This window comes from Colius striatus, chromosome Z (assembly GCF_028858725.1).
Source record: "Colius striatus isolate bColStr4 chromosome Z, bColStr4.1.hap1, whole genome shotgun sequence".
Lineage (NCBI taxonomy): Eukaryota > Metazoa > Chordata > Aves > Coliiformes > Coliidae > Colius > Colius striatus.
Window position 1 is genome coordinate 22,458,723 of NC_084790.1, and position 13,719 is coordinate 22,472,441.

At 35.8% G+C, this 13,719-nt stretch overlaps 1 protein-coding gene across 1 annotated transcript in view; it reads right to left on the minus strand.

Moving 5' to 3' along the window:
- MCCC2 (methylcrotonyl-CoA carboxylase subunit 2) overlaps nt 1–13,719 on the minus strand; it is a 42,136-nt gene that overhangs the window by 10,526 nt on the left and 17,891 nt on the right. The window contains exons 7-14 of the mRNA XM_062018809.1: nt 12,960–13,073; nt 6,810–6,874; nt 5,800–5,899; nt 4,200–4,295; nt 2,912–2,984; nt 2,634–2,710; nt 507–573; nt 83–239 (exon numbers count right to left, since the gene is read on the minus strand). Of these exons, the coding sequence (XP_061874793.1) occupies nt 83–239; nt 507–573; nt 2,634–2,710; nt 2,912–2,984; nt 4,200–4,295; nt 5,800–5,899; nt 6,810–6,874; nt 12,960–13,073 (749 nt within the window). The remainder of the gene's footprint in view (nt 1–82; nt 240–506; nt 574–2,633; nt 2,711–2,911; nt 2,985–4,199; nt 4,296–5,799; nt 5,900–6,809; nt 6,875–12,959; nt 13,074–13,719) is intronic.

Consider the following 13,719-nt stretch of genomic DNA (forward strand, 5'->3'; position numbering starts at 1 on the left):
GATAGTTTCTCAGAATACAACTTCAAGCCTATGTTCTCTTAACTTGGTTTTATCTTCTGTCATAACCTGAAGTGGCACTTACCTATATGCTCTTCCACACATTCCATAGTTTCCAGCTCCGTAAGAACCACCGATAATCACTGTTATTTTAGGTACACTGGCACAAGCTACAGCAGTTACCATCTTGGCACCATCTTTTGCTATCCCTCCAGCTTCATATTCTCTACCAACCATAAAACCTAAAGAAACCCAACATGAAAAAAAGTCTCACTAACTTTATTTTATTATACTGTCCTATATGTCATACTGTGTGGTCTATAGCATATGAAGAAAAACCAATTAAGAACAAGTTATAAAGGTAAGGCCTTCACCGGCTGTCAACAGGCTGACTTCAAAACAGTCTAGAGATAGGGGTTAAGAAAGCACACAAGATGCTGTCTAAATTCATAGCCTCAATAGTTAACAGCAAAGCCTACAACATACTTCAAACTATCAAGCTTATTCACCTGTAATATTCTGCAAAAACACAATGGGGATATTCCTCTGGCAACACAACTGGATGAAATGTGTACCCTGTGGAGGAGGAAAAAACCCACAAGACGTTAAAAGTTGTATCTGTGAAGATATCAGTACCAGCACTCTGATGTTTTTGGTAAGCCTCCTTCCACGGAGGTCCATGGGAGTACTTGCATCATGAAGTGTTGTACTGCTTCTGCTTCATGCAAAGTCAACTGCAAAACATGCATTTAGTCCTGCAGAACTGAGAAAACGCCAAAAAACACGTGAGTTCATAGGCAGAGCAGAAATAATATACTTAAACAGCACTACTGTCAGTACTTAAAAGCTCAACTGCTTTGAGTCAGCCGACACGTAGTGTAACCACAGCTGCTTCACAGTGTGGCATCTGACATTGAGTTTTGTAAGACTGTGGAAATTAAGAAAACCAGTCAGAAAAAAAATATCTCTTCATTTCCTGTGCGAACGAAAATTATTCTCTGAAATCAGGAAAGGCCCACACACACTATTTGCTCCTGGCCCTGCCAATTGCTGCACACCCTTCAATTTTTCTTATGACAAATGCCCTCTCCTTGTTTTCTAGGAAAACCTATTTTCCTAGCAAAGACATGAAGAGTAGATTCCAAGCTTCTGTTTCAACAATAAAATACAATGAATTTTTTAAGGTTACTCACACACTGCTGATGAAAAAAACCAAACAATATAAAGTACATAGCATACGACTGAAAAAACCTCTAACCTCTTCACACAATATAAAACCGCAACATTTATGTAAAGGAAACAAAAAAAGAGTAGAACATCAAAGAATTATCTTTAGATAGCTTTTTCAGAGAAGCACTCAAAAAGCATAGTGATGATCATAGGAAACGATGTCTCACAACCCCTTACAAAAATGGAAAAGAACAAAAAAAGGAATATTATTAGATTATGATGCTTATAGAAGCATCATCACCAAAAAAGGTCCCTTTAGAAGCAAAACAAGTGAAACCTGACTGTATCTTCTCACAGTTCTGAGATGGCAGCAAAATTCAACAGAGGAAGACTCCTTACATTTTTTCCATTGGTAGGAAAGAAATCGCAGCACTAAACTATCAGAAAAATACCAAAAGTGTTAGAAATATAAGAAAGTTATTTTCAACTTTGAAATAATTGTGTCAAAACAAACGCTAGCCAGAACCAATGCCCCTTACTGCAGTGCTCGAAGTTGACAGTGTTACTTCAGTACACAAAAATCAATTTTGTGAATTATTTTATTGCAGCAGTAAATCATGCAAAATTACTTCCTTTCTCCAAATCTCTCATCAAGGCTTCTTTTCCCATATAGATTTTCAACACTGATTTCCTCACTGTTAGTTTGAGGAGTATAGCAGAACAAAACTACTACGTATAAACACTACTATAAAAATTCAACTGGCAGTAGTTTCTTGGAAAAAAATAAGTGACTCAAATAACAAAGAACAAAGTTAGTAATCATTCTGTAATGCCCAGAAACTCTTTATGACCACCCAAGCCCAACCTGTTAAACATTGTTAACTGTAATGCAATCACAATCAAAAAGATGCCCTTTAATTCACAAAACAAGTACTTCAGTTCACAGATTTTGTAAGACTGTATGTGTTTTCACTCATTGGTCTAAGCCAGAAGCAAAGTAAGAAAACCAAATCTCTTGTAAACCAATGAACTGAGTGCTGGAATCGAGGTTTGAAATTTTCCAATTATTAAAAGAACTATGACGTGATTCATCACATTATTTCATAGTCTAGAGGTTAGGAATTGTAACTAATAGGATATTTTATGCAATCAGCATGGATTTTTCTTGTTAATAATTTTAAGTTTTGGGATATGCTATTTAACTGTTGTAGAGATAGAAATTCAAATACTGTTTGACACATCAACTGTATCTTTCTTATTGACCTATCTACTTCATATCAGAAACATCTACAGAACACTATTTCTAAAATATGGTCAATTATTTTTACAGCTTATTAATCTATTTGTCATTTACATGAAAAATGTGGAGCGGTTCACTTCCGTTATTTTTCCGTAATTTCTTCAAGAGCAAGTTGTCCATCAGAAATGTTGTTTCTCAATGGCAAAGAAGGCAATTATTTATTTACCTTTTTTGCTGACTCTGAGAAAAGAACTCCATTGTTTCCAATAATTCCTACTGGATAACCAAATATTCTTGCAAATCCTGAAGGAGAAAGAAAATTTTTCATATATATTTATTTTACCATAGCATCTAAAAGGTAACACTTTATCTTGGGAAGAAAAATTGTGGGTCTTTTTCCAAAAAATTTTATTAAAAATATCAGTGTGTGAGACAAACAGAATGAATCCCACTATTAGATCAGTGGGAATATATACAAAGTAATTATAATATACTTTTGAATACCTGTAATTAAAGTATCCCCATACAAAGCTTTGAATTCATCAAATTTACTTCCGTCTACAATTCTTGCAATGACCTTAAGAAAACAAAGAAAAGTAAAATGAAATCTCTAATCCTTTATAGTTCTTAATTTGTTTAGAAGGAAAGACTATGCCAACATATAACTTAAAATAAATTCTTTCCCTTTAGAGAACATCAAGTAGCCTACTATATAAATAGCCCGGATGGCAGGCAAAGCCCATTTACTTTGAAAGCCCGATTCATCTATGTGTTTAAAAAAAAAGGGATTTTAAGACTAAGAATATTCTAATCCAGCATTTTAAATTACACAAGAACACAGTTTTCCTGATTAATTAAATTTCAAAGAAAAACTGCTATTTCTGATTACATTAAACATTAACCATTAGATTCACATTTGTAAAGGCAAAAATATACAGCCATGACTTGCTTTCCTAGAGACAACTTTATCTCAGCTTTGCTCGTCTGTGATGTACAAAAATAATGAATATTTGTTCTAACGTTTCACTGAGAGGCAAAGCTGCCATTTTATATAAATAAAGATGTTGCTAGCAACACACTTGTCAGAGATATTTATTTCAAATTTTAAAAAACCTACATTCAAGCTATTACAACTTTGAAGAGTGCAATGTACGTGAGAGTCCCTAAAAATGTTAATACTTTTCACTCTTAATGCAAAGCAAATCCTAGTAATTTCTGAAAAAATATTTCAGGAAAGATACACACTAAGACTCTTCCCAAAATAAGTACCTGGCTGGTAGGGAAAAAGGCTCTGAATATGGGATCTATGCAAAACACGAGAAAGGATGTCATCTTCGATCAAGGCACTGTGGCAAATAATTGCACTAGACCTGCAGTAAAGTACAATACTTTCCATATGTGGTTGGGAAAGCACTGAATTTTAAAATATTTGACCTTCACTTCCACAGGATTAACAGAAAAAGTCAGTCAGCAAGTCTGCAGAAAGCTTTGCTCATGCAAAGTCCCCTTTTTTCTGGCAACTTTTTCAAAATGTTACCAGCCTCTCATCTCTGTTCATCCTTCTTAGAAGCATAACCACAAAGTGTTATATTTTCAACACATCATTGCCATTGCAAAGGATCTGCTGGACAAAAATATTTTTAGAATGTTAAACGACTTTATGAAATTTAAATATTCATTATATACCCCAAATCAGATTTCTGTAGATAAACCATGATGATATGAAGAGTGATTTTCTGCAAGAAAATTGTGTGCATGCACAGGCATGCAGATCTTGCATTGCTATTTATACCTCTTTGACATCGAAGTTTCTTTTTAGCTGGTCGCCAACTATTCCATATATTTCATCAGCAGGAAATAAAGGCTCTTCTGATGGTTCTATAGTCACCTGTAGTAATTTAACAGAATAATTTACACAACAAAGGAATTACTAGTGCACATTATGACTTAAAAAACCAAACGATTAATTTGCCAACTCCTTTGAGCACAATCTTCACCAACTACATGAAAATGCCTGCACTGGTGTGTCCTTCTTTTCCATAATGATGAAGTTTCTTAAACTGAAGGTTGGTAAAACTTTTCCACTTGTTGTTACACTTACTTCAACTGCTGCATATACTTCCAAATGTGCTTCAGTTCTTCCATGTTACAAAAAATCAAGCATTTTCTTACTTTCTCCAGTATCCTATTATACAAGTGATATTTAGAAAAAACAATGAAGATTTTTGCCATGCAATAGAATATATCTTGCCTTCCTTCAATTGCAGAGCTTTAAACTTTAGTTCTGTCTCTAGCCAAAATAAGTAAAGCAAATCCTTCCCCCATATGCTGCTCGTTCTGTTTTCTAAAAGGATATATCAATGCAATACAATTATATGATTTAGGTAGATCCCTCTGTTTTCTATATATTTAATTAATAATTATAGAAAATATGTATTCAAGAAGATGCTTTATCATGTATCTTATTTTAAATTTTGGCTGTGACAGATTTCATTTTCTTCACTGTAGCTAGTATGGGGCTACGTTTTGGATTTGTGCTGAAAACAATGTTTACAGAACAGGAATGATTTTGCTGAGTGGTGCATGTACTGAGTCAAGGCCTTTGCTGTTTCTCACCCCACCCTGCCAGCAAGTGGGCTGGGAGTGCAGGAGAAGCTGGGAGAGGGCACAGCTGGGATAGCTGACCCCAACTGACCCAAGAGATATTTCAAACCACACGATGTCATGTTCCGCATACACATCTGGGAAAAGCAAGAGGAAGGGAGTACATTGGGAGCAATGATGTTTGTCTTCCCAAGTCACCATTCTGCATGCCAGAATCCTGCTGTCCTGGAGATGGCTGAACACCTGCCTCTAATGGGCAGTGGGGAATGAATTCCTTCTTTTGCTTTGCTTGAGTGTATGGCTACTGTGTTACCTATTAAACTGTCTTTATCTCAGCCTTTCTTATCTCTTTTATTTCCGTTTTCTCACTTTTACCCTTCTGATTTGGTCCCCCATGCCACCAGGGATGAGTGAACAAGCAGCTGTGTGGAGCTTAGTTGTCACCTAGGATGAAACCACAACATCCATGGAAATGATCACGTGGGCTTAAAATTGAATTAAGCACCTTGCAAGACTGGTGCTTAATTGTAAAGCTCAGTTCTGTGATTCTGAAAAGCTGCTCTAGTTGCTCCACTCTTGCATATAATCACAGTGACCTTATTAGGAATAATGCAACAGGAATGTAATTACAGAACTGGAGTATTAAAGAAATCTTTAAGGAAAAGAACCCTAACTTCAATTTCTGAAGTGTCTGTAAGTTAGAGACAAAAAAATGTGTTGTATTAATCAGAGGAAGAAAAGTATTCCTAATTTAATCAATGAAGCGTCTGCAGATTCTACACACTTACGTCTACTTTCTTTTGGCGATTTAAACTTCTTACAGCTTTCCTTGCTAGATGAAGTGCATGATCATCATCCAAAGCATAATGATCTGTTACACCAGATTTTCTGCACATAAATAACAACAGCAATATAAAGACATAAAAAATCCCAACCTGTTAACGAAAATTTGAGGGTTTAAAATTTTCATAGCGTTTTTATATTTATCTTTCAAATACAGATGCTACAATACAGCTCTCCATGTTTTGTTATGAAATTACTTTCAAAATAAAACCCATTCCTGAATGTTCCTTTGAAACAGTACATTCAAGTTATCAGACATGACATAAAATAGAAACTCTAGGAAGAAAAATGTCTAACAACATGAAAGATGACAAACACAGTTCAAAGGGAAATTAAAATTAATCTTAAATTACAAAGAAAATGTGTTAACAGAAATGTTAGGAACTGCCCTTAAAATTAATTCTTTTTTCACTTCAGTAAATTGAAGTAAAAACTATTTTTTGCACGGTAACACTTAACTCGTTAAACAGTAATACGTAACTTTGTTTACTACTATTTTAATTTTAAAACTAGAAAGTGTGTAGAATTCTTTGTCCTGACAACAAAAAAAATCCCCAAGCTATTTACATCTTGTTTGTACTAACTAACAGTAGAAAAGACACGATCTGCAAAATATCCTCCTCAATGCACATTATTCTTTTCTCAGTATTAAACACAAATATCCTTCATATTATGCATGATGCTGTGGTCCGTTAGATATGTAAGTAGTAAACAAAAGAAACAAGAGGCTAATTACTGTAACATAAGGTAATGATACTACTCTTAACAATAAAATGGTTCAGCAGCATTAGATAAGGAAACAGAAAAACTTAATTTTTAAAGACTAAATATAGTTTAAAAGAGGCTTACATATAAATTTTAAGTTTAAATTTTAAAAATCCCCACAAACCAAAACAAACACCCTATTAAAGTCAAAAGAATGGAAGAAATTAACTGGAAAAATAATTCTTTAAACCTGCAGTGAAGATCTGCCCCTCCAAGATCCTCTGCCGATACCTCTTCACCTGTTGCTGCTTTAACCTAGCACAAGAAAAGGAAAATGAGTTTTAGCTCATTTCTGCATTAATATTTATGCTAGCTTAGTTCCAGCAATAAAAGATTACCTGAAAAATGCTCCCTCCTTAGTAATATTTCCTCAATTATTTTCCTTCAGAGCATTTAAAATGTGACAACACAGAACTTTCTCAAAACAACATAGCATTCTGACATTGTGCCCTTATTCTAGCATTACTATGTAGTTTTTACTGAGAAAGACTATGCACTTACTGTTATATCTACTTCTGTGTCTGTTATTGGTGTGAGTACACATGCACACCCTTTACATTTCTGAATAGGCATTTAAACAATTTTTTTTATCAGTTAACAAGCAATTTCAAATGTGTTGCTTTGCTGAATTCTTTTAAACAAACAATACCTCAGTTGAAATTTAGCATTATTCAGCCTTGTTTTTACTACACAAACTGTTATTCTGTAAATTTTGTATTACTGATTTAAATATTGACTATCAAACAAACATTAACAGCTTTCATTTTCCAAATCTTCCATTAAACACACAATAATTTAGTAAGAACAATTTTCTTTTAAGACATATATTAATGGCACAAAACTGTTTGGGTCAAGTAAGACGTTTCCATAAAAATACCTGAACCAAATAATCTCAATTTTAGACTAGATTGTTAGCAATACTAATTAATGAAAAGTTTCTAACAAAACTCAAATCTCAGACTTGACAGGGTAATTCAAGAGTGAGTGAACTCCTCCTCAAAACAAAGCAGTATAATTTATGGCATGGTAAAAAAGGAAACTTCTTGATGCATTTCCACTCTATCATAACTGCATTGAAAAGGATTATTTGCAAGCTGGTGAAACCACTGTTCATCACAGTCAGTAAGTACAGAGATATCACAAGAGACACAAGAAGAGAAAATTATCATAAATTCCAAAACAGAGTCAGTTTCCAAGTTTCATGCCTATAACTGAAGCACATTAAATATATAAATATATATATATACACATGCACACATTTACACTTCCAAACTGTCAACTTTGTAAAATTAAGTACAGATATCTCTTCTCCAAGCAGGAATTTTGCTTTTAAATTTAGATGTCTACTTGGATAACAGGAAAATGTGACATTCTGATACTAATTAATGAAAGGTTCTCTCAGGGACTTAATTAACTCAAGTCTTTATTAAACTACAAACAGAAGAAAACAATTTTAAAAGAAATTTGGAAAGATTTCTTCATTAAAAGGGCTGTCAAACACTAGAACAGGCTGCCCAGGTAAGCGGCTGAGTCACCACCATCCCTGGATATATTTAGAAAAGACGTACAGAAGTGGCACTTACGGACATGGTTTACTGTAGGACTTGGCACCACTGGGTTTACAGATGGATTCAATGATTTTAAGGGTCTATTCCAACGTAAATGATTCTATGACTCTGTGTTCCTATGAAATAATTCTATCCATGTCTCTTTACATGTCTGACACAGACCCGGTGACTACTGCAGAACTTTGACAGAACTCTAGACATTCATTTGAATACAGTTGACAAAAATGGCTTTTTTCCTCTTTCAAAGAGGCGAAGTTCTCCTTCTCCAAACCACAGAATCAGGGCTGTGGTGTCTGACAATCATCTTTGGAAACTGTCTAGTTTAACTCCCCTGCTCAAAGCAGGGTCAACCAAGGAACATTGTTCGCAACCATGTACAGCCAAATTTTTAGTATTTCCATGGATGGAGGCTCTGCAGCCTCTCTGAGCAACTTGGTTCAGCATGACCACCCTCGTTGTTAAAAAGTGGTTTCTTACATCTAAATAGATTTCCTGGATTTCAGGAAACAGTGCCCTGTAGCCTCCTGACCTGACACTAGGCATCATTGAGAAGTCTGTCTGTATTATCTTCTTGCTGCAAAGTATTCAGACACATAGATTCACCCTGAACAATCTTTTCACCAGGCTGAAAAGTCTAAGTTCTCTCAGCCTCCTCTCATATCACAGATCCACCAGTTCCTTCATCATCTTCACGGATCTTCATTGACTCACAAGTATGTCTATGTCTTCCTTGGTTCAGAGAGCCCAGAGCTGGATCTAGCATCCCAAATATGTCTTACAAGTGCTGAGCAGATGGGAAGCCTGGACACCCTTGAGCTTCTGGAAACACTCTAATGCATGTCCAGGATGTTGCTTTCTGTCTTTGCTGCAAGCACAAGTTGTTGGTTCAAGTTCAACTTGGTGTACACTGGGACCTACAGTGCCTTTTCTGCCAAGCATCTTTCCAGCTAGTTGGTCCCCAGCCTGCTCTGGTGCCCAGGATTATTCCTTCTGAGGAGCATTTCCCTGCTGTGTTTAACTTCAAAAGGTTCTTCTCAGCCCCTTTCTCCAGCCTGTTGTTGGCAAAATATGTTGCATTTTCAAAGAAACCCTATTTCAGCCAGCAATCGCCAAGAGCAAAGAACACAAACTTTAGATAAAATACGCATTTCTCACAACACATTAGGCTTATATGTAGATCAGTCCCCATGATATAAATACACACGATATTGACAAACTTATCTCTTTTTACCAGACTTTCCTTCACTCCTCTGCTGAGCACAGAAAGCAGCAAATTTTCCCTGGGGAAGGATTAGAAGTTTCTGAAATGGGATGGAGAAGCCTACAGGTCAATACAGCATCCAGAGATACCAATCAGTATTGCTAAGGGTGAGGATATAGATTCCTCAGCTCGGGGGACTGCAGAATGACCACAGATGCCACTACTACTGTTACACTCCTCTTACAACAGGGATCCATCTGTTCATGAAGTCGTAACTCTTGAAGGTAAGGAAACTTGCAATTTAGACTTTGGACCATGTTGGCAATTCAGTTTTTCTTTTTAGCATACACATCCTAAGACTAGTTAAACATCTGGGATTTTCTTTTGCTTCCTTAGGATGTTTAGGTTTAGGAAGGTCAGCAGTAAAATCCAATCCATTTTTCTTCATACAGGGAATATGTTCTAGGGACCAAAGCATACACAATATCTCCTACAATATCTGCCACAACATGGAATGGAAGTTTCTACAGGATTCTGAAGTAATTTTGATGCTTAGAGAAAGGCAAATAAAATATTTTCAGTGAGAATATGAAAAGCTCTACTGAACAGAAAAGCTGACAAGTAGTGATATTGAAGTTTGACCTGTGCGGAGAAGGATAAAGACCATTACACCTGCAGGTTGCCAAAAAACAAATTAAATTGCAGGAGCATTGTGAAATCTTCCTCTGAAGTGGTGAAAATTTCTTGCTTTCTAACTTCATAACACCCCTTGCAGTCATTGACATGTCTAGCCAAGTCTTCCCTTTGAGACCTAACTCAGGCTATCCTTTTTCATCTGCCTATCCTGGCAAATATCTCCTGTGATACATCTCAGTGATACACATATGTGACCTAAACTCCCTTATGATTCTCTTAGAATTAAGAGTCTGATTCCCTTTTTTTCAGCTTCCAATCAATTTTCTTGCATAGTACTGGCTATTAGGTGTCTCATTTTGTATCTGCTTAATACTGAAGCCTGAAGGAAACTGGCTTTGACTACGTTCTCCAGGACACATTCTCAGCACACCCAAAAGGTTTCCCTAAGTCTGATGAACTTTTCCAGCTCTAACATAGCTCTAAGCAGAACCACTCAAGATACACAACACTCCCCAGCACTCTTGCCAATCGAAATGCCCCATCAGAAAAGTCAAGTTTGCTTGTACTAGCTGAGATTTTGCAACAAATCACTCTGAGCAATGCCCAGAGGCAGTACTGCCATGTTACGTGCCATTGGCTCTAAGCTAATGAACTGGACTGGACCTAAGAGAGGTCTGTATTTAGCTCAGGTGTTCCTGCAACCAGGACAGTTATTTGTAACACAATAACCAAGGTAATGAGAGTCTGATGTAAAAGTTCATTTCTTCCATCATACTAATTTCCTAATCTCAATAAAAAGATGAATGAATCACCCCATGTTACTCACTCAACTGATACTATTCTCAACTAATATCTTCATTCATATTTATGTCACTTTTCACCAAGAAACTCCTAATATCTAAACTGCAGTGGTAAATTTACAGAAAATTGCTTATTTTAGAGGGAGAGTTTGTCTTCTTTAAAAACAACAAGCTGAAAAAGACTAACACAAGATAAAAAGGAACAGAGACCCAGGTAAGAAGTTTGAAACAATTACTGTAAAAGAAATTCCAACAGACACAAAAAGACACAAATTTGCTTGTTAGAATTCTAACAAGCAAAATGTTAAATAACACAGTTGCTATTAACTAATTTGTCTGCTTTTGCTGATTACTTTGTTCTTGCCAGCTTGGAAAGGCTGAACTGATATAGTAGAATACTTCACACTAAACGTGTTATTATGGTAAACAACAAAGTATCCCCGTACTTAGAGGTGTGTGTTCCCTACCACTGATTTTGATATGCCAGTTACATTATGAATTTAAGATGTTCTAAACAGTAATTAGCAATTAAAAGCCATAAAATAGTATATCTGCATTTTTTTCTAAGCTGTAGAACAATTTTAAATAAAAATATACATAATTTAAAATAAAAATACATCTCGAACTTTGAAAAAAAGGTATAAAATGATGAATTCATTTTCAGCATCAAGATCACACAGTGATGAAAAAGCATTCTGAAGTAAAGGAAAATAATTAAATGCAAAAATATACTATGGAAGTGAGAGCAGTGCTGTACAAGTAAACACTAATGACATCACAGGATTAATTCTTTATGCTTTTAAGGAAATTAACACATTCATGCCTCAGGAACTGGTCAACAAAAAAAATCTGTCAGTGGGTATCTTTACATAGACTTCACCTCTGTCATTACTACAGGAACTGAGTGGAGCAGCATCTTCATTAACAAAGTTGTTACAAAGAGGCTTCTTCATTTAGTCCTGTTCAAGTTGGAAGGACTTCATTTGCGCTTGGCTTTGTCACAGCAAGCACACCTAAAAATTCCCCAAACTGGGCAAACATGATGCCTCAGACCAGTTTGTTCAATAAGGTAAGTATTTGTCTATTTCAAAAAAAGAGCACTTCTATCTCATTGGATTTCACTGAGTCCAGAATAGTTGTGCTGGGTGCTGTTTCTTCTCATAAAGCTTGTGCTAAGATAATCTTTGTCGACAAAGACTGTTATTTGTATCAGTATTTGTAAAAAAGTAAATCCCATTCAAGCACTCCCTTTCCTGCTGGTGTCAAGCTACTGCAATTTTAAAGCTGACTTATGTTCTAATGTTTTGCACAAATACCACTATTCATGCCACAGTGAATTTTTAATTCACAGGAGTTTTTCAGGTCAGTTTTCTTAGAAACAATTTCTTTACTAAGAAAGAAAGGAAATTATGACAAACTCCATCACAGAATCACTGAATGGTAGGGTTGGAAGGGACCCTTAGAAATCATCCAGTCCAACCCCCCTGTCAAAGCAGGTCCACCTAGATCAGGTTGCACAGGAACGTATCCAGGCTTAAAAAACCTCCAGAGGAGACTCCACACGCTCCCTGGACAGCCTGTGCCAGGGCTGCCTCACCCTCATAGTAGAATAGTTTTTCCTTATGTTTAAATGGAACTTTTTGTGCTCCAGCTCCTTTCCATTACCCCTTATCCGATCACTAGATGCAACATATATAACAAAGGGTAATGGAAAGCATCCTAAGTCCATCTCCTGTCTGTAAACTGACATAAAACACAGCAGATCAGTCTTGCTTCTGAAGTTCTCTGATTTTGACTCAGACACACAATATACAGGCTCATAATTTTTCTAATTTCAGATCAAACCTATGTAAAAGACTACATAATCAACCACAGAAAACCATTTTTATAATTTAAAATGTGAATGGCAATCTAAAAGTAGTACTGTAAAAACACCTAACAAAGACAGATATCTACACCTCTAACAGAAAAGATTTAATTTAGAACACTCAGATATACTTAAAAAATGCAAACTAATCTACAGAATATCTGGAAATTTCTCAACAAGAGACAAGTTGCAATAGTCTAAGCTGTACAGCTATCAGCAGCAATTTTTTTTTTCGGGGATATGTTACTAGAAAGTTCTGCATCCTTACCAATGGTGGCCCTCCCAAGAATATTGTTCCCTGCTTGCCAACAATAATACTTTCATCAGCCATTGCAGGTACATAGGCTCCTCCTGCTGTACAGGATCCCATCACTACAGCTATCTATTAGAAAAACAAAAAACACAAGTTAAAAACAGAAGTGCTCATATTACTTGTACATATTGTGCTGATTCTAATAATGGTTCTGGGACATCACTGCAAAATTATTTTTGCCTGACGTAGCAAATTTTAAATTTGTGTTTTAGCTTTTTTTCAAATGAAAAAGTTTCCAACACTCTCTTAAACCATGATCTTCAGGCCACCCTGCAAGAAAATTCATCTACAAAGTACCATGAGTTACGTATATGAAATATTTGAAGAGGCTAATGTTCTGCCACAAGTTTGGTGTTTTTTTAAGCAATGAATGGTAGAAGGTTGAAACCTAGAGGCTGGTCCTGGTCCTTACACTGAAGTTAGAGTTTCAGTTCTTGCTTATTCGCATAATTTAACCAATGTCATCATCCTTTGAAAAAAATCTTCACATCTACTAGTATGTAACTTCAGCTGTTATGGAGCAACTAATTAACTCTGCCCCTTCAAGGAATGTTGAGTATCTCATTATAGGCTTTAGTATGAATAATCTCTGCTTCACCCTTTTGCCTAATTTCAAGATGACCATCTACATTAATGAACGTTTTCTACCAGTAATAATTTTGGTGACACTTTGATAAAGCTGACTTGACTCGAGACTTGATGAATACTGAAGCAG